Source organism: Netta rufina, assembly GCF_964035555.1.
Source record: "Netta rufina genome assembly, chromosome: 1".
NCBI classification, from domain to species: Eukaryota; Metazoa; Chordata; class Aves; order Anseriformes; family Anatidae; genus Netta; species Netta rufina.
The window spans coordinates 203,114,510-203,139,172 of NC_140123.1; the positions used below are offsets into that span (position 1 = coordinate 203,114,510).

The window sequence follows — 24,663 nt, forward strand, 5'->3', positions numbered from 1 at the left end:
ACTCGCTGCTCCCTTTGTGTGACCTGGCTCCCCGGTGCCGCGTTTCAAAAGCCCAGGGCAGCTCCCACCGGCTTCAGTGGCAGGCACTGATTTTGCACGCTGGGGTGCCCGGGGGGACTTTGAGGTGTACCAGAGGAAAACATTTTTCCCCTCTGACCATTTAGAATGGACAGCAACAGCCCCATGTGCCCAACAAACTCCAGGGCTTTTTTCCACACACAAAAAAATAAATTAAAAATGGAAAGAAAAAAAAAAAAAAAAGAAATTGTACCTGAATAGACAACAACTCCTTTCTCTATCTGCCAGCAGACAATGGATCTCAAAGATCAGAGCCAAGAGGATTTGGGGCCATTAAAATACAAGTACTTGACACAGGGACAATGCTGGGTACTGTTTCGTGCCCCTTTACCTCCAGGCAGATAAAAATCAAGCTTCCAGAGCTCACGCTGTGTGCACACAGGCAGCAAAAAACACCTGTATTTGAGGGTATTTGAGGAATTTCTCCCAATTCAGTTTGCTATCAAAGGAACGATGCAGGTCCCCCTCACAACATGAAAAATTACGCATAATATGGACCCAGGGAGCACTCCCCAAAATGCCAGGTCAGCGCTGGGCACGGCGTGTGCGCCTTCTCACCAGGAGCCCGAGCCCAACCCCGGCCAAATCACAAAAGCCCGCCCCGAGCTCCAGGAAACTTTGCAGCAGGGATGAAACCGAGCCCCGTGTTTTGCTCCGGGCGCTTCACAAAGACCTAATTCATCATTTCTTTTCACCACCCTGGAAAGCTATCAGGGATTTCAATGCATATTCATCACTCATTATCGACATCTACCCAGGTAAGTCAAGGTCAGGGATGACTTGTGAAAGGCTGGAGCTGTATATTTAGAAGCGGCTCATCTCGTGCCTCACAGCAGCTGAGAGCCAGCGTGGGTGCGCTCCCGTGCTTCGCTGGAGGGGGCGGAAGGAAGGGGGGAAAAAAAAATAAAAATGGAAATTTGCATCTATAAAAGGTTAAATAAAATAGCTGCCTCCCTACTCCGGGCATTTTTACTGTCTCCACGTAGGCAGCATTCCCACATGCCTCCTGCGTGAGCCCTGGGCTCCTCTTTTCCACCTTTTTCCCCCACTGCATTTTGCAGACAGCTGCATCTCCTGTCCATACATTGCGTGCAGGCTGCGGGGAGCCTACGTAACCCCTGGGATGTGCAGCCCAGGTTTCGCATGCCCACGGCCGCTGCCTCCTCTCTCCTCCAGCATCCCCCAGCCCGGCCCCCTCCCTGCACCGCCTCGACTTCCCAGCCCCTACGTGAGAGACGTGCAGCTCGGCAGAAATTGAATGGATCGCCGTCAAAGGGCCAGATGAAGGCATCACTTGGAGCTGCCACGACCAGGAGGAAGGAGGACAATCGGGCTAATTATTTCCCGCACCGAGCAGCCCGATGATGCTGCTGCTGCTGCTGCCCTGGGGACCGTGCCGGTCTCGAGGGAGGCCGGGGCTCGCCATTGTGCCTCCCGGCCCCACGCCTTTGTGCCCGTGCTCTTTGTTGCTGCCGAGGAATTAGTATCGCCTATGGGAAGCCACGGGTTTCAAAAACCGAAAAATGCCCAGCCGGGCTCTTCCCATAGATCGCAGCGAATGATGCCGAGCGTGGCTCGTTCCCACCCCGAGAAAAAAATAATAATCATATTATTGTGATTATATTCGTATATTAAAAGACGTTAGCTTTCTCCTCTGCAAGAGGGAGCTCTCCCGTCAGAAACCACGTGAATAAATTAGTGAATTAAAAAAAAAAAAAAAAAAAAGAACAGTGAGGCACCACGTGCTCGGGAGATTTCTTTCAAAAGTGTCAGTCCTTGAGAAAAAATAAAGAAACCCAAAGCACTCAGACCCAGCTGCAACGCATTACACCCATCCCACCCCAGCCCAGCCATTTCTGCCCCACGGCCAGCCAGATGTTCAGCCTGTTGCTGCTGAAAGCCATTTCCTCGGTGCCTTCCCCTGCACATGTGCCCAGACACAAGGCTCAGCATCCCTCGTGGCACGCCGGGACCCACAGCTATGGGGCAGCAGCCGTGATTCAACGGGGAGATTAACGGCATCATTCGTTTCATCCCGAATATATATTTTTTTTCCTTAAAAGTGGGTAAACTGGCCAAGAGAAACACGAACTTAAAAATAAATAAATAAATAAAAGCAGCAGCTGCCTGCTCGAGAAAAGCAGCGGGAGGACTGATTCACCTCCGAGCCACTTCCATCCCTCTCCGGGCTGCAAAACGCTGCCTCCAACCTCGCTCTCCGCAGCCTCTGCGGGTTCCTGCGATGTTTATTTGGCAGCTCTGGTGGTTTGGGAGCTCCGCGGGGTGGCACAGCTGCCGGGTGAGTTAAAAGAGCCGGCTCCCAAATCAGCCGTGATTCACGCCGCGTTTGATAGTAGCGCCGGGGCGACCCAAGCGTTGGCTGGTATTTATTTTTTTAAGCGTGGGGTTTGGTTTTGAGCACCCCCACGCTTTCTTTTCCTGCAGGACGCTGAGCAGGCAATTTGTTTGCCCTCTCCCCTCCACCTGCCTCCTTTCTCCCCCAGGCGCAGGGGCTGGTGGCAAGGTGCAGACAGCTGGTGGTTATTTGGGTTTATGAAATCCACAATCTTACCCACCCCCCACCCCAGTAAAAGAAAATCAAGCCAAAAATCAAGGCAAGGTGCTGAGTGCCCTGAAAAATCCCAGCTGAGCTAGCCTAAGAGCAACCTGCCCTATCCGCTGTTAATCCTATAAGTATTATGGGGTGGAAAGCGAGGGGGAGGGAATGTCAGGACATGCGTGGGGCCGGATGCAGGCGGGCTGCACCTTCCTGGGCTGGAAGCATGCACAGGGATGCTACGGGGAGGGGGGCACACTCAGGCTGCGGGGATAATATGGAAAAATAGAGTGTGTGGGGGGGGTCTACCCTCGGAGAGGGCATCACAAGGGGGTGCACGGGAGGAGGAAAAGGGGGGGGGGGGTGCATCCCACCCCCGCCGCCCTCCTGCCGGGGGGATGCTGAACCTCCCCCCAGGTTTCCCCCCCGCATTTTTCCCATCTTTCGTACTCACAGCGGCGGGGCAGCGCCGGCCGGTTGTCATTGGGGAGCCAAATCTTCTGGATGCGGCTTTGCGTCAGCTCCATGGGCATTTTTAAAGCCAAGGTCTTTTGGCGCTCCGCGTCCACCTTGGGGCGTTCGCAAAACGGGGGTGGAAGGAGAAAAAAAAAAAAAAAAAAAGGGAAAAAGGGAGGGGGGCAAAAAATATAAAAGACGATAAAATAAGGCTTGCCGCTCGGTGAGGGTTTAGAGGGGGAAGGAGGGACGGGGCACAAAGCGGGGAGGTGGGTGAGTCCCGCTGCTAGTTTTAATTTAAAAAAAAAAATGCAAAAAAAAAAATATGTTTCGCTTTGTTTTTTTTTTTTCTCCTCTTTCTTCCTTTTTAAAGATAAAAAGAAGGCTGAAGGCGAGGGCTGGCAAAAAGAAGCGGCCGCGCTGCTGCTGCCGCCGTTCCCACGCTGCGCTCGCACTGGAGGAGACAGCGGCTGCGGCTCCTATTTGGAGCCGGGAGGCCGAGGGGGGGGGCCCGAGGGTCCCCGCCCTCCGGGGCGGGGTCCGGGGGGGGGCTCCGGGGGGGGCGGGAACCGAGGAGGAGGGCGGAGGAGCCGGGGGGGGGCGCGGCGCGGCGCTGCCGCCTGCTGCCGGCCCCCCCGCACTGCAGCGGGACAAAGGCTTTGTTTGGAGGATGGGGGGGATTCGTGGGGGGGTTAAATGGAAAGGTTGGGGGGGGTGGAAGGGGAGAAAGAAGGGAGTGGGGGTGTGGGGGGTGATGGGGAGAGAGGGTGGGATGGGGAAAGGGGGATGGGGTGTTGGAGATGGAATGGAAAATATGGAGATGAAAGGAAGGGAGGAGAAAAGAACAAAGGAGAAGAGAAGAAAAAAGGAGAAAAAGAAAAAAGGGAAAGGAGAAAAGAGGAGAAAAAAAAAGAAAGAAAAGAGAAAAGAAAAAAAGAAAGAATGGAGAAAAAAGAAAAGAGAAAGGAGAAGGGAGAAGAGAAAGGAGAAAAAAAATGAAAGGAAAAAAGAGAAAAGAAAAAATAAAGAAAAGAGAAGAGAGAAGGGAGAAAGGAAGAGAAAAGAAAGAAAGGAGAGAAAAGAAAATAAAGGAGAAAATAGAAGAGAGACAATAAAAAAAAAAAAAGAAGAAAGGAGAAAAGAAGAGAAAAAAAAAAAAGAAAAAGAGTAAAGAGCGAAAAGAAGAAAAAAGAAGAAGAAAAAAATAGCAAATAATAAAAAAAAAAATAAAAATAATTCTAAAACCAAAGCAATTCTGCAACCAAACTCATTCTAAAACCACAATTATATTTTTTTAAAAAAAGAAATCCTTTCTAAACCCAAGGGCTCCCCCGAGCAGCCTTCCCCCCCCCCCTTCTTTCCGCACCCCCTTCCCCTCCCCGGCCCGCGGCGGGTGGGAGGCGGAGGCCGGGGGCTGCGGAGGCTCCGCACGTCGCTCACGTCGCACAGGCAGGGCTGGGGCCCGGCCTCCTTCACCCCCCCACCTCCGCCGGGGGGTGCCCGGGCTCTGCTCCGCCTCCGCCTCGCTCCGCAGCCGCGCAAAAAGGCTGGGGCGGAGGCTCCGGGGGAGGCTCGCAGCCTCCCCCCACCTCCCGGCCTCCGCCCCGGGTCGGGGATGGAGGAGAGGAGGCTGCGGAGCCTCCCCTGCGCTGCCTCCGCTAGGCGCAATTAATGAATATAGGTGTATTTTATTAGGGTGCGTATTGGGTGTTTTTATCCCAAACGTAGCCACGCTTGGGGATTTTTAACCCATTAGTTAGATTCCCGCAGGTGACCTCGCCGCCTTCAACTCAGCGGTGAAAAGCACTAATTCCAACCCAAACGTGGCAAGGGCAATAAATAAAGGTGTGGGGAAATCCAGCTTTCCCCTCCAAAATAATAATAAAATTAAAATTAACATCACGATTTGGGGATGCTCACATCCCAAGCGATGCGGTGCGCCCAGGCAGCAGTGGGATGCTGGGTGGTCGGTGGGGAAAGTTCAATATTTCATGGCTGGGAAGTGCTCCACTGGGTTTATTCTAGTTTGATTTGCCAAATAAAGCAAATTTTGCACGGAAATAAAGATGCTGGCAAGTTAGCATCTCAGCTACATACTGAATAGCCTCCGGTATTATTTTAGGGCATCTTCCTCTAGGAAAAACAGGCATGTGTTTTTATGACAAAGAATATCTTTTTGGCTGTCTCCTTACATGGAGTCGAGATGGATGGAGTAAAAAAAAAAAAAAAAAAGAAAAAAAAAAAAAGTGCACAATCCCTCAGTGTGCTACGCAGGAAAAATATATTCATAGACAGAAAAAAAAAAGGTACTGTGTGGGAGCTGCAAAGGATGCAGAGATTTGGGATGTGGGAAGGAAGAGGGTGAAAGCATCAGCTGGAGAGGTGGGGGTGAATCAGCGAGACAGAGATGTGCTCCCCCAAGACAATGCACAAAATACATCCTCGGGGAGGGCAGAAGACTATTTTGATAGATTTTGGCTATTTTATTTTCCCCCTTTCTCCAAAAATCCATTTCAGCAATGGGTTTTATGCCACCCTGGGTGGAGGCAGGTTGATCGGATGCTGTTGCCGCTGCTGCTAAATTAATCTTTCCCCACAGAGGGCAGGAAAAATTCGGTAACCAGCTAAAATGCAACTCAGAAGAGGGAAGAAAATTCACATGCTGATGCAGGACAAGGATTTGGGGCATTCCCCTTCCTTCTGCAGCTCCGTGCTCCTCTCCATGTCTTTCCCAGAAGCTTCAGCCGCTTCCAAAATCACCACCGCAAGAGCATCGAAAAGAGCAGGAAAGCGAACCTCCGCCTGAATTAAAATCACAGTCGCTTCAAATTAGATCCACCTAGTAACTCTTGGCTAAAAATGCCTAAATAACTGGAGCGGAAAGCTAGACCATACTTAAACTCCTAAATAAGTGGCCTGGTTTCCAAAGGCACGAACACGCAGCTGCTCCAAGCGAGGTCAGCTGGAAGGAGCATCATTACTATTTATAAGGCACTCTTGGTTGTGAGGGTGGTGGCAGCACAAGGTGCATTGGGAGGTATAAAAATGTAAAGCCAGGGATTGAAATCTGCAGATGAAATCACTTTGAGTGGGAATCCAGTGGGAACGGGGGAAAAATCCCAAATCTGTGAGAGCAATCTCTTATGGGGATTGTAGCCTGGTGACTTCTCTGAAATACCAAAATCCAAATACCTACTTTCCCTTATTTTGTGTCCCTGCTGTTAAAACACTGAAATGACCTAGCAGCCCATCCCAAACGGTGGGAAAAGGCTCTGTATAGGGCCCAAAATCCAAACCCTGGGCTCAAGTCCCCATCCCCTGGGGAAGAACCTACCTGGGTACCAATCCAGGGGATGGCAGCCAGCCCTGGCACCGTTCCTATGCCATCAAAATGCAGGGAACGGCAGCCCCAACTCTGACTAAGCTGTGATTCATCACCTTTTTTTCTTTCTTTTTCCTTTTTTTCCTTTAAAGGAAGCTTGCAAGGAAAGCACGAGTCCCATTCATGCCTACGTTCAGTGCAGCACTGGGGCCATCGTGGCGTCAAAGATGAGAGGGTGCAATTTACGGGGAACCCGAGCGCCTCTTCGCATGGATAAATTTGGAGATGGTGCCTCAGGGCTTGTATCACCATGAAGATACAGCTATAGGTGAGCTCAGCTAACAGCAGGGCAGCAATTTCCAACACAGCCTCGGTTTACCAGGCTGCGACATGGGCACAATCCTCCCTTCGGAGGCAGGTTGCAAAATTTAAGCCAGCAGCTGCCCAACTTCTTGCTAGCGCGCTGAAGGCATCGTTTTGCAACAGAGCAAATTACTCATCCGGGAGAGAGCAGGGGTATTTATAAACAAATTTGAAAAAAAAAAAAAATTTTGCTTCCGAAAAAAGAATCAGGGGGGCCATGGGGAAGCCAGGAAAGCTGCCTGCAGCACACCGGGGGAGGCAGGGGCTTTCAGAAGGGTCAAGGAGGAACCAAGTGGTTGCGTCCTCCTCTTGACTGCTGGACAGGGAACTGCTGTCGCTGCTGGGGTGGCTTTTTGGGGGAGTCCTGGAGGAGTTTGCAAAACTTCTGGGCCTTTTGCTCATGGCCCTTTGTGCCTGCACATTTAAATTGCTCTGCTTGTGGTGGTGACAGATTCGCTCTCCTGAATGTGGCAGGGAGAGCCCAATTCGGTCTCTGATCCCCCCCTTCAACTCTGCAACGGGGAGAGCAGGATCGGGGCAGAGCAGAGAACATCTTGTGCCCCAAGCCCTCCTCCCTTTACCCAAACACCCAAGAAATCAACCCGTTCCCCCAGCTGGGGACAGGCTGTCCCCTTTGTACACTATTGCACTCTGCAATTGGACCTGCCGTGTTAACGAAACGGCTTCCTTCCCCAGCCGTAAGCAACTCGGCTTGGGGTGAGCAGCCGAGCACCAAAATACCCCACAGAGCAGGCACTCAGGGCCACCCAGCATCTGCCAGTCGGCACAAGCAGCACTTTGCTTAAAATAGCTGCAAGTGGAGAAGGGGAAAAATTCAAATGGGTTTGAGGAACGAGGGCTGATAGCAAAAGGGGGAAATCCCCGGGGAGGAACGAGGCGTTGCTCAACCCCACTCCATCGGCCCCAGTCAAATGCCCTGCCGGGAGCTGAGCTCGCCTTTTCTTGGCAGCCAAGAGGCAGGAAAAGCCACGAGGGATCTGCACAAATGCATGTGGAGGCTTTCGGCAACGCTTGAGCAACAAGTGCCAAAATCAGCTCGCGTGCACGTGAGCCGGCTTGCAGCAACGGTGCTAGCCAGGAAGGAAAAAAAAAAAAAAAATCCAACCAAAAAAGCTCACATCACTGTCTACCAGCAAAATGAGGCTCCCTTAAGGTTTCTCTAAATGCCTTCTTGGCCATATCCACCCCTCAGACCTGGTCGCTCTTGCTCGGTCCCTCTGCTCTGAGCACCCCTGCGTGCTGTCGCTGTCGTGCTCGGTGCTACACAGAAAGTATTTGGGGGGCAGTAAATTCTGCCTGAAGTCAACCCTCTTTCCTGCTATGCCATCAGCCTTGCTAAAAGCATTTTTTTCTCTCTTTCTTTTCATTCATGAGCCCTTCAAGCAGAAGGATGAGGGTTCAAGTCTAGTTAGCACCTGATTTACTGCAAGGAGCTTTGCAAAGGGAGGATGGCAGTGCTGCGGTTTAGGAATTTGCACTGATGCTGATACGAGGCAAGAGACACCCAAAAAGTGGGTGATTTCTGTGCTGTTAGGAAAAGGGAACACAGCCCGGGAGGACGAAAAGTGCAGGTGATGAGAAGCGTCAATTGGCAGCACGGGAGAAAGTGATTGTGGCTCAAAAGAGGTGCCAAAAGTAACAGGAAATATTTCAAGCTGTCGGATTTGTGCCCAAACTAGAGACTTTTGGTTATAACTGGGTGAGTTAAAGGCAAACAGCAAAGGAAATGGGAGAGGTACAAATGAATTGCCTGCTCATGATGAATATGTGGAAGAAGGAAGGATGAGAGCCTGGATTTCAAGTGCATTCCCCAAGCTAGGAGTAGAATCCCCAAGGATCCTTCTGTCATTGTGCTGAGATCTCGGAGAGGGCTGGCAGGTTCCTGGAAAGTCCCAGTAAGACTCAAGGGCTTAGGCAGGTATCCAGGAGCCAGGACTGATGAGCCCAAAGGAGCCTTTTAGATTGATGTTCCTATTTAAAATCCTGTGGAAGGGGTTTTATCTCTGATTCATGGACCAGTTTTGCCTAAACCAGAAAATATGATGCAGATGCATCTCTTCTTCCAAGTTACCCCAATACACTGTCCCACAGAAAGCACCAGGATGAGGTCCCTGTGGCCTGTCCATGAGAGGCCTCTCAGGGGACACTAGCCGAGGAGATAAAATTTATGGTCTGAAAATCTCCTGTAATTTTCAAGAAAGAAAAATAAGTTGGAAATAACATTCTGAACCTGCAACGTCCATTGGAGCAGGAACATTTCTCAATGCCGGCTGAAAGCCTGCTCAGAAACGTGTCCAAGCAGCTTGAGCAACGTCCTGTGCAAGTTCCCAACCTCAGAAGGCAAGTGCAAAACAAATCTCCCCCCGCAAGCAGCTAAATCAGACAGACAACCGGCTCCCTAGGCTGCGGAGACAAACACGGAGCTTTAAAATTGTTAGAGGGTAATTACACAGCCAGGAGCCGGGGATATTCCGGTCTCAGGAATCTGATACTGTTTTCCCTTGAAATGAAATCTGGCTGAAAGATTCCAGGCTTGGTCCCAACAGAGAGGGTCAAAGGCTGCAGAGCTGTCAGGGAGCCAAAAAATCCAGATTTTGACGCTGCCGGTGACTCCAGACGCCAATATTCACCTTATCGTGCCTCCTCCTGATGGGTATTTTCAGTTATATCAAAAAAACAATTCACACTTTGTCCTGGGCTTTTATATCGGGTGTGAAATCCCCCGCTGGAGCCCTGGGATTGAATCAGGGTGTAATGCCACGAGATGCTAAACTCAACCGGAGGTTACCCAGCTCCGGGGTAAGACACCACAACCACAAGGCACCGACCCAGCCCCAAATCCTGCTGGGTGGAAATAAAAGGGCAATTGTAGGGCTTCTGTGTCCCAGATGAGGCTGTGTCAGCTCAGATTGCCCCTGTCCAGCTGCCAGCACATCCCGTAAAGTGCCAAGGTGCTTTGCCCAGATACATAAGCAGAAATAGGGCCACATGCCCATGCCTGATCCAGACCTAATTCGTACTGCAAAGCCATGCAGCAGGTCCAAGATTTGCCCTGCTCTGAGCACAGATTGCTACAGGGGTCATTTAAATGGCCTATTTTTGGGGTGGTCTTGTAGGAGGTTGGGTTAATTAGGAGCTTAATTCCCCAGCCCCGTGGTGCATGTGGGATGCAGCCCTCCACCTCCATCGGAAACACCCTAGGGACCAGCCTATTTAAGGTGGAGGCTGGTCACCCTCCGGAAATCACAGCCTCTCATTATCATTATCATTAGAGGACTCTGCTGTTGAATTATTGCCCAACGCCTTATTTGCACCTGCCTTTCATTAAGGGCCGGGATCGTTATCTCATCATCATCGCAGCTTATTAAATCAAACAATGGCAAAGGCTGTGGCCTCTCATTCGGGGACTGACTCACCTTGTGATGTAACAGGGACAACCTCAGCGGTGCCATGGTGACCGGCAGGCTCCCCAGGAGCACTGATGTCACCGAGCCAGCTGCTGGGGATGCAGGGGAATCTCCTGGAAGAAGCCAAGGAGCACCAACACAACGCTCTTAGCTCACTGTGAAAGTTTCACGTTAGCCTGAGGGCGGCCGGGGTTAGGGAGGAAGCAAACCTTGTGGTTTGTGCTCGTAGGCAGCAAAATGTGGCAGATTAATCACAGCCTGGGAAAAAGGATGTTTTATTTATCTCTGCCATCACCCCCTGCTAATATCAGTGCAGGTCCTGGTATGTTTTTTTTTTTTTTCCTATCAGGGGTGATAAAACACCACCTTACAGGGCAGCATCCTGGGAGGATCTGCTGTTGGGAGCATCCGCAAGAAGGCTGTGGGTAGTATTTGGGAAGGATTTGTGTCAGTTTGGGTGTCTGCAAGGAGCTGGTTGCTTCTGACCATCTGCAGAGAGAAATGGGCACTCCCAAAGTGATTCACCTGCCCTGCCACGGACACTGAAACCAGGCTAAGTTGTGTTCTGGAGGTGTCCGTGGCCTGTGAGCATTGGTCTACAGCTAAAGCCATCTGATGCAAATCCTGGTGGGCTTCAGGATGAGGTGATCCAAAATGCAATTGCTTGTTCCTCAAGACTCAAACCTTGCTCCTCGAGACACAAACCCACGCTGGGAGCTAGGATGAAGCTTTGATGAGGAGCTGCATTTCGAAACTGCGTACGTGCTGAGGATCTCTCCACACCCTTGTGAGCACGTCTGCTGTATCGACAACCCGCTCGTCCCTGCTTCCTTGCAGGGCTGGGACCATGCAGGCAGTGGCAGGTGATGGTTGCCCAACAGCATCCCACACCTTGATCCCAGCTGAGAAGAACCATGATTGGGACCAACACCACTCCTTGGTTCCCTGTTCCCTCCCCAAGGGCTCACCTCTCCATCCAGCTGATGGAAACCACAAGCCACCAAGAAGTGAGGTTTAAGTGTCCCAGGCTGTTGTCATATGCTCTTAAACCTGAGACCTGCAAGGATTTTAGGATGTCTGTGGAAAAACAACCAAGCATGTATGGTCAATATGTTGAAATTCAGAATGGGAAGGTCCATGACTACGCTGAAAGATGTCCAAGGACCAGCCAACTGAAAGGCCATCATGAGATGGCAAGGATTTCTGAGTTCTCGGAACCAGGAATGAAAATGATCAAGAGATGAAAGACATCTTGATGAAAGATGAGGATCTGCTCTTGAGGGACATCTCAAGGAGGTCTGTCCTCAGCTGTGGGAGCCAGGCTGAGTCTCCGTATCTCTTGCTGGAGCTCTCCACAGCCCCAGGTAACCTTTCAGACCTCCTAATGACTTAGCCAATTCCTGGAGCTGAATAGCTAGAAGCAGTGCACACAGGTTGCTGGAATGCAGAGGTTAAATAACCAGACTTTCTTATCAGGCTTTTCTCAAATTTTGTTCTGCATGGAAGGCAAATATTTCAATTTATCTAATTCCTACCAGAAGTTTTCAATTTGTGTATTTTGTTTAATCATTGCCATACCATGAAGACCTAGCCAGAAAAAAAGAAAAGTCAAAACCGGTCCAAAAATATCTACAGAATTTCGTTTCTTCTTTCACTGATATTTTCCAATCAGACATGAAAAATATTAACGGGAAATTTCTCTGAGATATTGGGTCAAACTGAAATATGGGGAGCTTGTTGCCAACATATTTTCTCAAATGTATTTACATTTTCCAAGCCACAATGACAAGCAGTTAACAGCTTCTCGGAGAGAGGGTAGGGGGGGAAAGAAAGGAAAAGGAAAGAAAACTCAGCTGAATGTTTAGATTTCTGCCCTGGGCTTTAGCAGATAGCAGCCAACTGGCATTTGGGGACATGGTAGTTTGGTAGGGAACATGAGGGCCGCCACCATGCTTTGTAACGCTGGGAATGACCCAGTTTTGTCCCCAACCAGCTGCTGTCACTTGAGCTGAGAAGCAGAGCCAAGAGATCTGGGACACACACGTTCCTATCCCGTTGACCATGAGCTGTCCCCACTGAGTGTGATGGAGAAGGGGGAAAACAACTCTTACTGCACCTGCTTCGGTATTTATGGCACCACCGCTCACTGGGGAATCAGAGCACAAACTCCTTGCCCTAAGGAGGCTGCAATTTCCCCTTCCTACTCCTCAAACCCCAAACAAACAGCTGTGGGGGGATGTGGGCTCATCCCACATGTTCCTCTGCACCGTGTCCTCGTGCTCAGCGCCGTGCTGGGGGCTCGGCACGTCCCTGCTTGCAGCGCCCTGGCGCTGACGGCGAGGTCGGGGTGAGGGTTTCGCATTTCCCTGCCCGGCTGTTTACCCTGGGCTCAGGCTACATCCAAACAACTGCTACAGTACGTCCTGAGTCACCACAGGCTCTGGCAGACGGGTGGTTTCACCTGACAGCTTCCCAGTACAGAAAGCGAGCTGGGCTCAGGATGAAGGCACAACCTGCCTTTGCTTTGTGCCATGCGTTTATCACCAGGGCTTGGGTGGTTTGGGGCACCTGAGGGATGGGCGCATCGTTCCTGTTGCTGGGCAAAGCATCATGATGATGTGGTTGGAGAGGTTCTGGGGTTGGAGAGGTTCTGGGGTCACCCATCCCACACGCTGAGCCAGCAGGAGCCCCAGTCTGCACCCCTATGGGTGCTGGCACACATGGAGGTGTGCATGGAGCCCAGAGCATCTCCCAGACCTTCCAGCTCTGTAAGAGCAAGGTCTTCCTGCAGCCCCAGCCCACAGGCATCCCACCAGCGTGGGCTTGGGGTGAAGGCAAGGGTCATGGTAGCTGCACTCCCCCTCATTTTCAGCACGTGCTGTGAGCACAGATGTGCTGTGGGTCCCCTCCCCATCTCACCTTAAACAGATGCTTGTTCCAGAGGTGGCCAGCCCCAAAAACCCACCCCACACAGCCCACTGAGCCTGGTCAAGCACAGCAACTTTGGGCCATGGGACACGTGCAGGATCACACGCGATCACCTCCATCCCTGCTGCTGTCTGAAGCTACTTAAAAATCTGGTCATTTTGCATTCAGACAGAGTCAAGTCATCGATGAAACGAGGTGACTAAGCCCTGGTGCTGGCACACATCAGCCACATCCCTCGCTGCTTTGTCTCGTCTCATTCGTAGCTGGGCCGTTAGCCACCGCGGCCACGTTAGCCAACTCAACCCCATGGCTGCAAGCACGTCCCGGTAGCAAAACCAGACCCAAAAACAGAAAAGGTATCCATAGATTCTCCAAAATTTGGCTCTCAGGCTGTAAATTTATCTCTAGAAAAGCCCTCTTTCCACCCTCGTGTCCTTCACCAAGTTACTCAAATCGCTGCCATTGCAACAACAATTTGTTGGGCGTTCTTTGATGGTTTGTTAAATTGCTCTCAGATTCATGGTGTTTGGCTTGGGTTAGTTTCTGAGCAGCTCAGCTGCATGCAAAAATTAAAAAAAAATAAATAAATAAAAAAGAGGGGAAGAGAGATTGAGGAAGAGGAAACCCAGCAGCAACCAGAGGCAATTTCACATTTAAGAAGACCAAAGGGTTTGCAGACCGTGCTCCCCCACACACGTGTTGTTCCCAGCTGCTGAGGTGGAAACCCACTGCCTGCCTTTGGCAAAGAAACCTCGGAGAAACAAGCAAACGTATCACTGCTGACAGGTGCCTCTTCTGCCTCGACTCATCCCACTCAGGGCATGGTTCAAAACACAGTGATTTTGGTAGCAAAGCTGCTTCAGAGTCCCTCATCCCACCCTGGAGCCCTGTCCTCAGCTGTCAGCAGGACCTGTTTCTCTCTTTTTTTGTATATTTTTTTTTATTATTTTTGCAAAGGTAGCATTGTTTCACAGCATGAGTCCATCCCCAGGGCAGTGGTGTTGCCACAAAGCTGGGCAGCATCCCACGGTGCTGGGATGAAGGAGCTTCCTCGGGCTGCCAAAACCCAAATCCCAGCCCCGGCCACATCCCGCTGCTCCTGTTAGAAACCCCACATTAATCAGAAGGGTTTCTAAGAAAATCATTGAGCAGGATTAAAACCAGGTCAAAAGCTCCAATCTCTGCCCTGGGCATGTTACAGTCTCCTATTGGCATCAAGGCTGGATGCTTGCCCAGGTCACACCCTGGGGTGAAGGGACCAGTTTTCTCCAAAATTATATCCCTGGCTACAATGCATTTATTCTGCACTCGTACAGGATAAACTGGCAGTGCCCATCTGTATTTTTAGGGGCAGAATAACTCAGTTTCCCTGAAATCAGCACTGTGGCTCTGCGGAGGGCATTTAGTCCCTGCCTTGAAGCCCACGAGCAAGGCACCAGAAGTGCAGAAGCAGCCAGAGCACCCCAGGGACTGAAATTTGTGCACGGGCAGGGGGGGCTCCATCCCCCTTGGGGGCTTGAAAATAGACGTGAGTGCAGGAAGCAGGATGCCCGATTTCACCCTGGAGCCACTTGCAATAAATCCCGGCGAGTTTAACAAATCCTGCTGTTTACCAAGCCGAGCTGTTCCCAAGCTTTCCTAGAAATCTTGGTGGAGGAGACCCAGGCACCAGCTCCCGCTGCTCGCATCCCTGCTGGTGGCTGGGGAAGTGGAGGCAGTGAGGACGTCCTCCCCGTGCACGCGTGAGCGGGGCGTGCGCAGCCCGTGCACGCTCTGCAAGCTTGCATGTGCTCGGAAGCCCCACGGCCCCACCATCCGCCGCGTGCCGGCCAGAAAAGGAGCCGTAAACAAGTTTACCCTACAAAAGGGCTCTCCCCGGGTCAGCTCGGGCAAGCCGGCTGCCAAGAGGAGTGCTCGGGGAGGGAAATAAATCATCTTGTCTGGAAGGGGTTTTGGGTTGCAGCTGGTTTAACTCCAGCCCTGCCGCGTCCTGGCCTAAAAACCTTCTGCCGGTTCTACCAGGCGAGCCGAAACCGGGGCTGAGGCTGCTCGGGGATGCAGCAGCACCTCCTTTTTTTCTAGTAAATTTAATGTTTCCCATTCCCCAGCCCCAAAACAGCATCATTTCTACCCAGGTTGTTTCACGGGGAGATATTTGTACACCCCAGCCTGAGCTCTGTTCCCAGAACAAGTACAATTTTCCTCAGTTTCCAACCCAAAACTCTCTGGATGGGGTTTTAACACCCTGTTCCTCTACACGGGCTGATGTTCAAGCCGTGTGTCACACTACCCTGAGGTGCAGAGCAGCGATGCACACCGGGATGTCCCTGCCCTGGGATAGGGGACACAGCACCGCATGTTTCAGCAGGGACAGGTTTGATGCAGAGAGAGCTGGAGCTGCAGATAAGGAGTTTGGATCCCTGCCACGCTGCTGCCGGAAAGGAACCAGCAGCAGGACCGCAAGCACCCTGCAGAATTTTGTGTGTGGCTCCAAATCACTGAGGATGCACTGGACTCCAGCAGGGATTTAATTTTTGCATGTGGCAGGGAGGAGATGGCACCCGGAGGGATGCTCTGCCCGGGATGGGATGCAGCCAGACCCATGGATGGCAGCGTGACCCACAAGTCCCAGGGCAGAGCCACCAGCAGGTGCCCAGAGGTTGTTTCTCCAAATCCCCTGTGAAGTCCCAGGGCACGGGGAGGTTGGGGACAGCCCGTTTGGGTACAGTAGCAGTGTCATGGCCACACGCAGCCAGGTACAGTGCGTCGGACTCGGTGTCCCGTGGTATCAAATCACTGCCTTTGCTAGAAATAGCATGGGCTCTGCTCAGGTCCTGAATGTCTCCAAAAAGCCACAGCCACCAGCATAGCAATGTGCTCTCCCCTGCCACAAGTGATAAGTCTGGTAACCCTCAGACTGGGATTAAAGGACTGGGGAGAGGGGCTAAGAAACTCAGCAGCCAAACACGAACCAACAGCACGATGCCCTTGGGGTAAAAAAACAAATACATAAAAATCCCTGATCCCTGTTTATTCAGCCTTTCTGCTGTGAAAATGTGTCTGCGTTTCAAAAACTCCTGGGTGCCCTGCAGAGACCGAAGGCAGCACCCGAGTGCGTGCGTGCACGCACGCAGCAGGTGAAGGGCGATCACGCCTTGCCGGCTGCTGGTTTTGAAATCCTCCCACGTCCCTCGGCGAAGAGCCCGCGGTCATCTGATTTTAGGCGAACACCTCCAGAGCTCGCCTTCGCCAGGCAGGATGGCTCCTGCCGCACGCAAGGATGCAGGGATGAAGCTGCTGTCATCGCAGCAGGGAGGCGAGGTGAAGGGAGGCAGGGTTGTGTTATGGTGAGATGAATTTCTCCGTAGTTGAGGGTGTGTTAGGAAGGGGTGAGGCATGCCCAGGTGGGGTTTTTTTGACATGAGGTGGTCACTGAGCAGGGCGTTCAGCTGGTGGCATGCGTGAAATGCAGTTGGGTTGTGCCAATGCTTGTTCATCATGTAAATATGGCATAGGAGAGCCCTCCATCCATGCAGGAGGGAGGCTGGAGACCAAGGGGAGGGTTTTTTGAGGGTTCCTCCAGCAGCCCGAGCTGCCTGCTGGGTGTCTGGCCCTGGGAAGGCAGGTTGGAGGCGCGTCTGCCTGCTCCCGGCTTAGGAAATGCTATCAGGAATCGCATCTTTACATGGTTTCAATTCCCAGATTCAGGAAGTCTGAGAGGCTCTGATGACCCGCTTAACGCACCGTCTGGTTTCTGGGTCCCCAAAATCCCCACTGGACATCACAGCTCCCCCGAAACAACTCTAAGCCTCCTGCCCCCATTTAAAGCTGGGCAGTGGGTCCAGCTACAGCACAACCCCTGGACATGGTAACTTCTTAAACCCATTAAAAGCTCTTAATTAATGTTATAAAAGCTAAAGAAAGTGTAATGTCACAAAGACGGTGGAGAAGTCATACTCATCGAGTGCTTTATTGCAGCTGAGGAGAGCAGGGATGTGCTCGAATGGATGGGATGTGGGCACAGACACCTGTGAGTTTGGGTCATTTGCTCATGTTTTTGCTCCAGAAGCCAGCCAGGCGAAAGGAGCTCAGATTAAACCAGGAGCCACAAGGAAATCACCCCAGCAAGAAGCACAGTCTGGGGGGAAAGCGGGACACGAGGGAGGTTCAAGGCTTCCAGGAAAAGGTGATGGCTGAAAACAAGGCAATGGTTTAAGGAAAGCACAAGCCGGTGAGTCAGGGAAACCAGAGACAGCTCCACGGCACATTTCCTGCCTGCCCTTTGAGCAGACGGCTGTTGAGCAGACGGCTGCGAGCAGACGCCCACACGGGCACGGACACCAGGACGGACACCACAAGAGGGTCGGGAAACTCAGACCACCCCCAGCAGCTCCCTCCTGCTTCACTTGAGCCGCGTCACCCGGAGGAGCAATTCACTGATGCTCGGAAATCCCTCTTTGAACCGAAACGCCGAGGAGTGCCAGGAAAGCAGAGAGGAGAGGAGCGAGAGCTGACGTGAGCAGCAAACCCAGCAGTGTGCGGAGCTGTGAGGCATTCCCAGCAAGCCAGAAAGCAGCAGAAAGGGGGGAGAAAACACTCGCTTAAGGACCAGGAACCTGCATAAAAGCACATCTCCGCCCTGAGCTGGAATCGCCCTGGAAATGCCTGCAGCAGGGTGTGTTACCACCTGAACACACACACACACGGGTTGTGATTTAAGGGAAGAGTGCAATAAAGGGATGCAGAGCAAAAATAGCAGCAGGATGTGGCACTGGACTGACCGTTCCCTTCGTACTCGTGTGCCAAAAGCTCCTCTGCTCCCTCCGACCACTCAAAGAGCTTCCGTGACCTCAATGAGCAGAAATAGGGCCAGAAGACATCCGTGTCCCCCCAGAGGGGACACTGCAAACCAGGGCTCCAGCACCTGTTTGGAGGTGCTGTGGGACACCCAGCACACCTGTAGCAGTGTCAGTAGGTGCAGCACACTGTGGGTCTCTGCCCTACACGTGGCCCCAGGGCTGAATCTGGGGGTTTTGTCACAGTCCCCAAGATCTCCAGACAGCTCGGGTGATGGGGAATGGATCGGTCCAGGAGGTTGGTGTGATGTAGGGAGGAAGGAGCCAGGTCAGGGCTCTGGTTGGATCCATCTCAGCCACGTGCTGCCAGCGTGAAGCCAAGCACCTGGCTGTCCTTGTGGCCACTGGAGATGGAGAGGTCCCCTTAAGGATGTCGACCCCATCCACCATCAGCACCCCTCCTCTGGTCTCATTGCCTCCTGGGGGGACCTGGATGCCTGGCCCATGATGAAGACCTTACTCCAGGGGGTTAAGCAAGGTGAGACCTATCTGGCCCCATGTGATATGTGCAAGGACGCCCTCCAGACCACTCTCAGCCCAGGGAAGAGATGTTTAACCCAACTCATGTGCGCAGCAATCACAGGGCACTGCTTCCCTTCCTGCTGCCAGCCCTGCTGATAAGGGACAGTGCTCAGGTTTCGGCCACAGACCCCACAGGAGCCCCCAGACCCACCCATCTGTGCATTTTCCAGCATCTCTCCTTCCTCTTCTCCTCCCTCCTCCCCTTCTCCCTTCTTCCCTCCTTCCTCTCCTGCCCCAGACACCGTGTGGTAACAAACCACTCCGTGCGTGCCACAGGGCACGCTCCCCAGGGGATTTCCCCAAAACACACCCAGCAGCCCTGTCTGGAGACAGGGTGTCCTCCAACCCTGGTCAGCAGATCCATCACACCCATGGCTCTGCTAATCTCCACCTTGCTATCAGCTCTTCCTGCACAGACAACATGCTCAGCACCACCAGCTCTCTCCCCGTGGCCCCTAATCCAGCACTAACGTGCCCTGAGGACCAGCAATCCCAGCAGGTCTCCCTGTCCAACTCATTTGTCCTTTGACAGATGACAAACGCCCTGTTCTCTGCCAAGATCCTCTCTGCTCATCACCTGCACTCTCCCACTCTTCCCCACATCAGTAATTAAATTGTGTTTTTCAGGCCAGGGGCAGGGCTTTTTAGCTGGGAGCTCCCGTGGCTGCGGTTTGCCAGCACCCAAGAAGGGGACTTTCTCCAGCACGTTGTAGCTGGATGCTGTAAGAAATCAGCTCCTGCCCCGAGCCCGTCCCTTCTAATTGTCCTCGAGCATCCCTGCCAGAAACGCTTTCCCCCGCCAGAAACACTTTCCCCATTACCTGAAGCTGCCAAAAGAGCCTTGAGGTTGGCTGAACGGCGGCTGCTGCGGGCAGGAACCGCAGACCCTGGGGCGATGCCACTGCCTGCAGTGCCTGCAGTGCAAGGAGGCAGAGCAGAGCCAGGTGTAGTGGGTTTACGTGGCAAGGTTTTGGTAGCAGGGAGCCATAGGGGTGGTTTCTGTGAGAAAGATCTAGAAGCTGCCCCATGTTTGGGAAGGGCCCCATTGTTTTCCAGATCCGAGCCAATAAGCGATGTTGTTTTTCGCCTCTGTGAGAGCATATTTAAGACAGGGAAAAAACGCTGCGCCACACAGCAGCCGGGAGAGTGAGAGGAGCGAGGAACAGCCTTGCGCCAAGGTCAGTGTAGAAGGAGGGGGAGAGGTGCTCCAGGCGCCGGAGCAGAAGTCCCCTGCGGCCTGTGGTGAGGACCATGGTGAAGCAGGATGTCCCCCTGCAGCCCATGGAGTACCACGGTGGAGCAGGGTTCCACGCTGCAGCCCGTGGAGGAGACCACGGTGGAGCAGGTGGCCCTGCACCGATGGAGGCTGCCGCCTGTGGAAGACCCCTGCCGGAGCAGATTCTGGGCCGGACCTGTAGCCCGTGGAGAGGAGCCCACGCAGGAGCAGGTGATCTGGCAGGAGCTGCTGCCCGTAGGGGAGCCAGGTTGGAGCAGTTTTCTCCTGAGGGATGGACCCCGTGGTACGGACCCATATCTGGAGCAGTTCTGGAAGAGCTGCTGCCTGTGGGAAGCCCACGCCGGATCTGTTCATCAAGGACTGCATCCCGTGGGTGGGACCCCACAGCACAGGGGACGAGAGTGACCGAGAAGGAGCGGCAGAGAAGAAGTGCTGTAGACTGACCATAACCCCCATTCCCTGTTCCCCTGCGCCGCTCGGGGGGAGGAGGTGGAAGAGGGCGGATGGGGGGGGGAAGGTGCTTTTGTTTTTTTTTTTCCTTTGTTTTCTCACTTCTCTCGCTTGTTAGTTGTAGGCAATAAATCTTACTATCTCCTTATGCCGAGTCTGTTTTGCCCGTTACAATAATTATTGCGTGATTTTCTCGTCCTTATCTTAATCCTTGAGCCCTTTTCACATATTTTCTCCCCATTCCTCTTTGAGGAGGGGGAGTGAGAGAGCGGCTGTGGTGGAGCTCGGCTGCCCACTCGAGCGGAACCACGACACCAGGACACCCAGGAATTCAGCACAGATTTGTCAGGGAGACCCAGCAAAGCGATGCCAAACCACAAGAAGCAAAAAGGCAGCAGAGCTAGGGGGGAGTTTGCATTTTAGGCCCACAGGATGCTCTGTTTCTACACGCAGAGGATGCAAGGATGGCTCAGAGCCTCCCCAGGAAAAGCCCTGAAGGCTCCAAGTGCCTCAGGCTACCTGGGATTTGCAGAGCAGCAGCCTCCAGGCACAGCCTCCTCTTTGCAGATGCTCGGAGAGAGCCCTGGGGTGAGGTGCTGCCCCAAAAAGGCTCCCAAAGGAATCGCTCAGCCTCCTGGCCAAGCTGGCTGGAGTCCCCATTTCCCCCTGCTCTCATCCAAACTCCCACAGGTCAAAATGGTCTCAGCGAGCCGTGCAGCCTCCATCTGCAAGAAGAAGAGGTCCTTGGGAGGCTCTTCAGCACGAGCTCATCATCTTGGCTCAAGGAGCTGGACCAACCCCATCCACACCAGCCTCTGAGCTGTGCTGGACCTGCCCGAGGTCCTCCTGGAGGAGCTGCAAGCTGCTGGCAGCTGCTCTGGCGTTTCAAGGTTGACCTCTAGAGGAGGTTTGTAGAGGAGCTGTGGCTGGGACAGAGACCACGAGGTAGGTACAGGACCGAACTGCTCGCAGCAGGGTGACGAGGACTTGCAGTGCCCCCAGGACCTAGCGGTGACAGCGAGCGCGGCGTGGTGCCGTGCCACGATAAATTGGTCCTCCCCAATTCAGGCGTGCAGGGAAGGACCACGAGGAAATAAAGCCTCATTCCTGCAGCCCCACCACGTGTCCACAAGGGCTGGAGACCTGTGTGGGGTTTCTGTTATTGGGAACAAGGCTGAGGACACGGCAGGACACAGCAGGACACAGCTGCCCTTCAATACGGGAGGCTCCCCTTCGCTCTCCATGCTTTTAAAGCCTGACGTGCTTGGCTTTCCTCCTACTGCCCACCACCCACTCTCTCCCTCCTCTCTAAAGGAAACCATTTATCACCTAAAATTAAATCAGGACCCGAAACCTGCTGTGCTGTCAGGATGCGAGGGTGTGAACCACATCATTTTTCACTGAGCCTTACATCTGACATAAATCTCCGCACCGGGGACCAGGCACGCAGCGAACACGGCTGCGGGCAAACCACCACACACCCAAACCATCCTCCCCACAAGAGGGAGAAGGGAGAAAAACCCAGCCCAGCTGCCTCTTCCAAAGCCCCATTTCCTCCCCTGATGCCCTTGCATGCCCCACTAACCTCAGGGTTTAGGATCCCCGTGGTGGTACTCTCTGCCCCAGCACAGCACCAGCTGCACCCCAGTTTGGAGACATCTACTCCAGCAAAGTGTCTGGGTGAGAGGTTGAGGAGCATCTTCTCCCCACATCCTTGCACGTTTCGACCTCCCCCTGCCCTTGTGCCTGCTGGAGAAGACTTCTCTCCCCTGAGTTTCTCCTCCCCGTAGAGCTCCTGGGACTAAGAGCCACCCTGAGCATCCCCACCTCGATCCCCCGACGAGACATGCCGTGATGAGGAGGAGGAGGTGATGTGAAGGCCTCCGCTTTGCAGCAGCCCTGGGGAGGATGGGAAGCTCATCCACCCATCCTTGGGGCAGCAAACGTGGCCACCCGGGCTTTGGGGACCCGAGGCTGGGTCCTCCTTGCCCCACGCTGCCAAGCTGGGGAAGGGCAAGACTGCTCTGCTTGCTGGGATGGGGTTTCATGGAAAAAAAAAAAAAAAAAAAGAGGTGATGTGGGCATTGGGGAGCAGCACGGTGTGACAGTGGGCTGCCCAGGTGGGATGACCCTCCTGAAAGCCTTTCTTCTCCCAGTTGCCCACTAGCACGGCTCCTCGGGCTGAGCATCTCCCCCAAGGACCCACACAATGCGGTCAAGTTGCCCTCAGCCTGCATCCCCTGAAACACAGCACGGAAACCTTCCTCCTCCCCTCTCCTCCCTTCCACCACCCAGAGCTGACTTATTCCAATGAGCAATGAGAAAGAAAAACCCCACAACCAAGAGGACACAGCCTGCCTTTCTCCCACCCCATCACAGCATCCCTGCGCCCCATCACAACACGAAAACAGGAGACGCAGCAAAACCCGGCGCCCCCTTTTCTCACCACTGCAAGGAGGCCCCGGGGACACCCCAGTGCCCTCCCTGCTCCCCTCCCCGGGCCGGGGGGGAGCACCCTAGGGTGCTGCCACCCCCTGCCCCCCATCACCCAGCCCCTACCTTTGCGGAACGGCATGGGCGGGAGGAGGCAGGGCTGCGCTGGGGCGCGATGTCCGGCTCCGTTTCTCGTTTTATTGCCCTTCTTCCTCTGCTTTCTCCTTCTTCAGAAGGAAACGGACATGTTTGGGCAGAAAGCGGCGTCATTTGGGGGCAGGCGCTGCGGAAAGGAGGAAGTTCGTGGGGTTTGGCAGCTTTAACCCTTGGCACCCCGGAGACTGCAGGGCTGGGAGGGAAGATTCTCTTCTTCTCTTCTCTTCTCTTCTCTTCTCTTCTCTTCTCTTCTCTTCTCTTCTCTTCTCTTCTCTTCTCTTCTCTTCTCTTCTCTTCTCTTCTCTTCTCTTCTCTTCTCTTCTCTTCTCTTCTCTTCTCTTCCCTTCCCTTCCCTTCCCTTCCCTTCCCTTCCCTTCCCTTCCCTTCCCTTCCCTTCCCTTCCCTTCCCTTCCCTTCCCTTCCCTTCCCTTCCCTTCCCTTCCCTTCCCTTCCCTTCCCTTCCCTTCCCTTCCCTTCCCTTCCCTTCCCTTCCCTTCCCTTCCCTTCCCTTCCCTTCCCTTCCCTTCCCTTCCCTTCCCTTCCCTTCCCTTCCCTTCCCTTCCCTTCCCTTCCCTTCCCTTCCCTTCCCTTCCCTTCCCTTCCCTTCCCTTCCCTTCCCTTCCCTTCCCTTCCCTTCCCTTCCCTTCCCTTCCCTTCCCTTCCCTTCCCTTCCCTTCCCTTCCCTTCCCTTCCCTTCCCTTCCCTTCCCTTCCCTTCCCTTCCCCTCTCTTCCTTTTCTTTATCAATTTTCTTTCCCTTTCCCTCCCCCTTTCATTTTTCTTTTTCTTCCTGGCAGGACCTGTACAGAACTAGGTGGAATAAGGTAGATGCAGATGGGATAATGGGGTTTTGGCCTCCCAAATTATCCCCACATCATCTCTGCCCATCCAAGACCAACAGATCACCGATCCCATCACCTGTGTAGTGATGCTGGGCTAAACCGGGAGCTGCTCCCGACACCAAAAGCTCAGATACCCCTCTCAGCATCCCCTGGCACAAACAAGTCCAAGCCCAAGACTCTGGGTATGGCTGCTGCACATGGAGATGTCCCTGAGCATCAGCACAACAGGGGGGACAAAAACAGGGAAGATTTGGTGGCACAGGCTGCTGGGTTTCCTTCCCCCCAGCAACTGGAACCAGTTGGGACAGCTGGCTTCTGCCCCAGCCCCAGCAAACACAGCAGGACATGTGGGGCTGGAGCTCAATATTGGGTGGGCAAACATTTTTTTTGGGGGGGGGGAATAATCCCAAAAATGGAATTTCTTAGGGCAGTTAGCAACTGCAAAGGATCACAGGCTGGGAAAATTCCACGCAGCCTGTGGAGCCTCTCTCATGTCTTTCAGGCTCCTTCCACTCCTTGCTTTACCCAGAAGGAGGCTGCTGGATGAAGACTGTTCTTGCACCGCAAAGCCCTGGCTATTCCTTGCAGCCGACTTGCTGTCATCTTGACGGTAAAACCTTTATTTATTTATTTATTTCCTTCCATTTGTTGGCTTCGTTTCCTCTGTGTGCTGTGGAGCAGCTCTGCTGCTCCATCCCCAGCAGGACCAGGAGCCTGACTCACCGTACTGCACTCCTCCAGCTCCCTGGCTACACCCTCCACCAAATCTGGTCCCTAGGAAACAATTTGAAAATGAAGAAAACACCTGGATGCTAACTGGGATTTGCTCACCTTGCTCTGTGCATCAGGCTAGAAGGCTCTCAGACAGGACCATTCTTGGTCTCCTGCTTCTCCATGAACAATCTCTAGAAAGCAGCCTACAAGCTCCAGCTGAAGCCATCGTAGGAGTAGGAGCATCTCGTTGCCTCATCCTCTATATGAGATCCCATTGTTGTTTTCCCACAGAAAGCACCTCAGGCATCTAAGTGGTTCCAAG

The 24,663-nt window shown here is 53.2% G+C and overlaps 1 protein-coding gene across 4 annotated transcripts in view; it reads right to left on the minus strand.

The window, feature by feature from the left end:
• The window catches only part of PFKFB3 (6-phosphofructo-2-kinase/fructose-2,6-biphosphatase 3), a 38,111-nt gene extending 15,293 nt beyond the window's left edge, over positions 1 to 22,818 (minus strand). For 3 of the 4 annotated variants that reach the window (XM_084283267.1, XM_084283266.1, XM_084283269.1), the window contains exon 1: positions 3,090 to 3,283. In XM_084283267.1, coding sequence (XP_084139393.1) covers positions 3,090 to 3,168 — 79 coding nt within the window. In that variant the 5' untranslated portion in view covers positions 3,169 to 3,283. Of the gene's footprint in view, positions 1 to 3,089; positions 3,284 to 22,756 lie in introns of those variants that run through there. The other variant, XM_084283268.1, reaches the window with a different exon arrangement.
• Between the last annotated feature and the right edge of the window lie 1,845 nt (positions 22,819 to 24,663).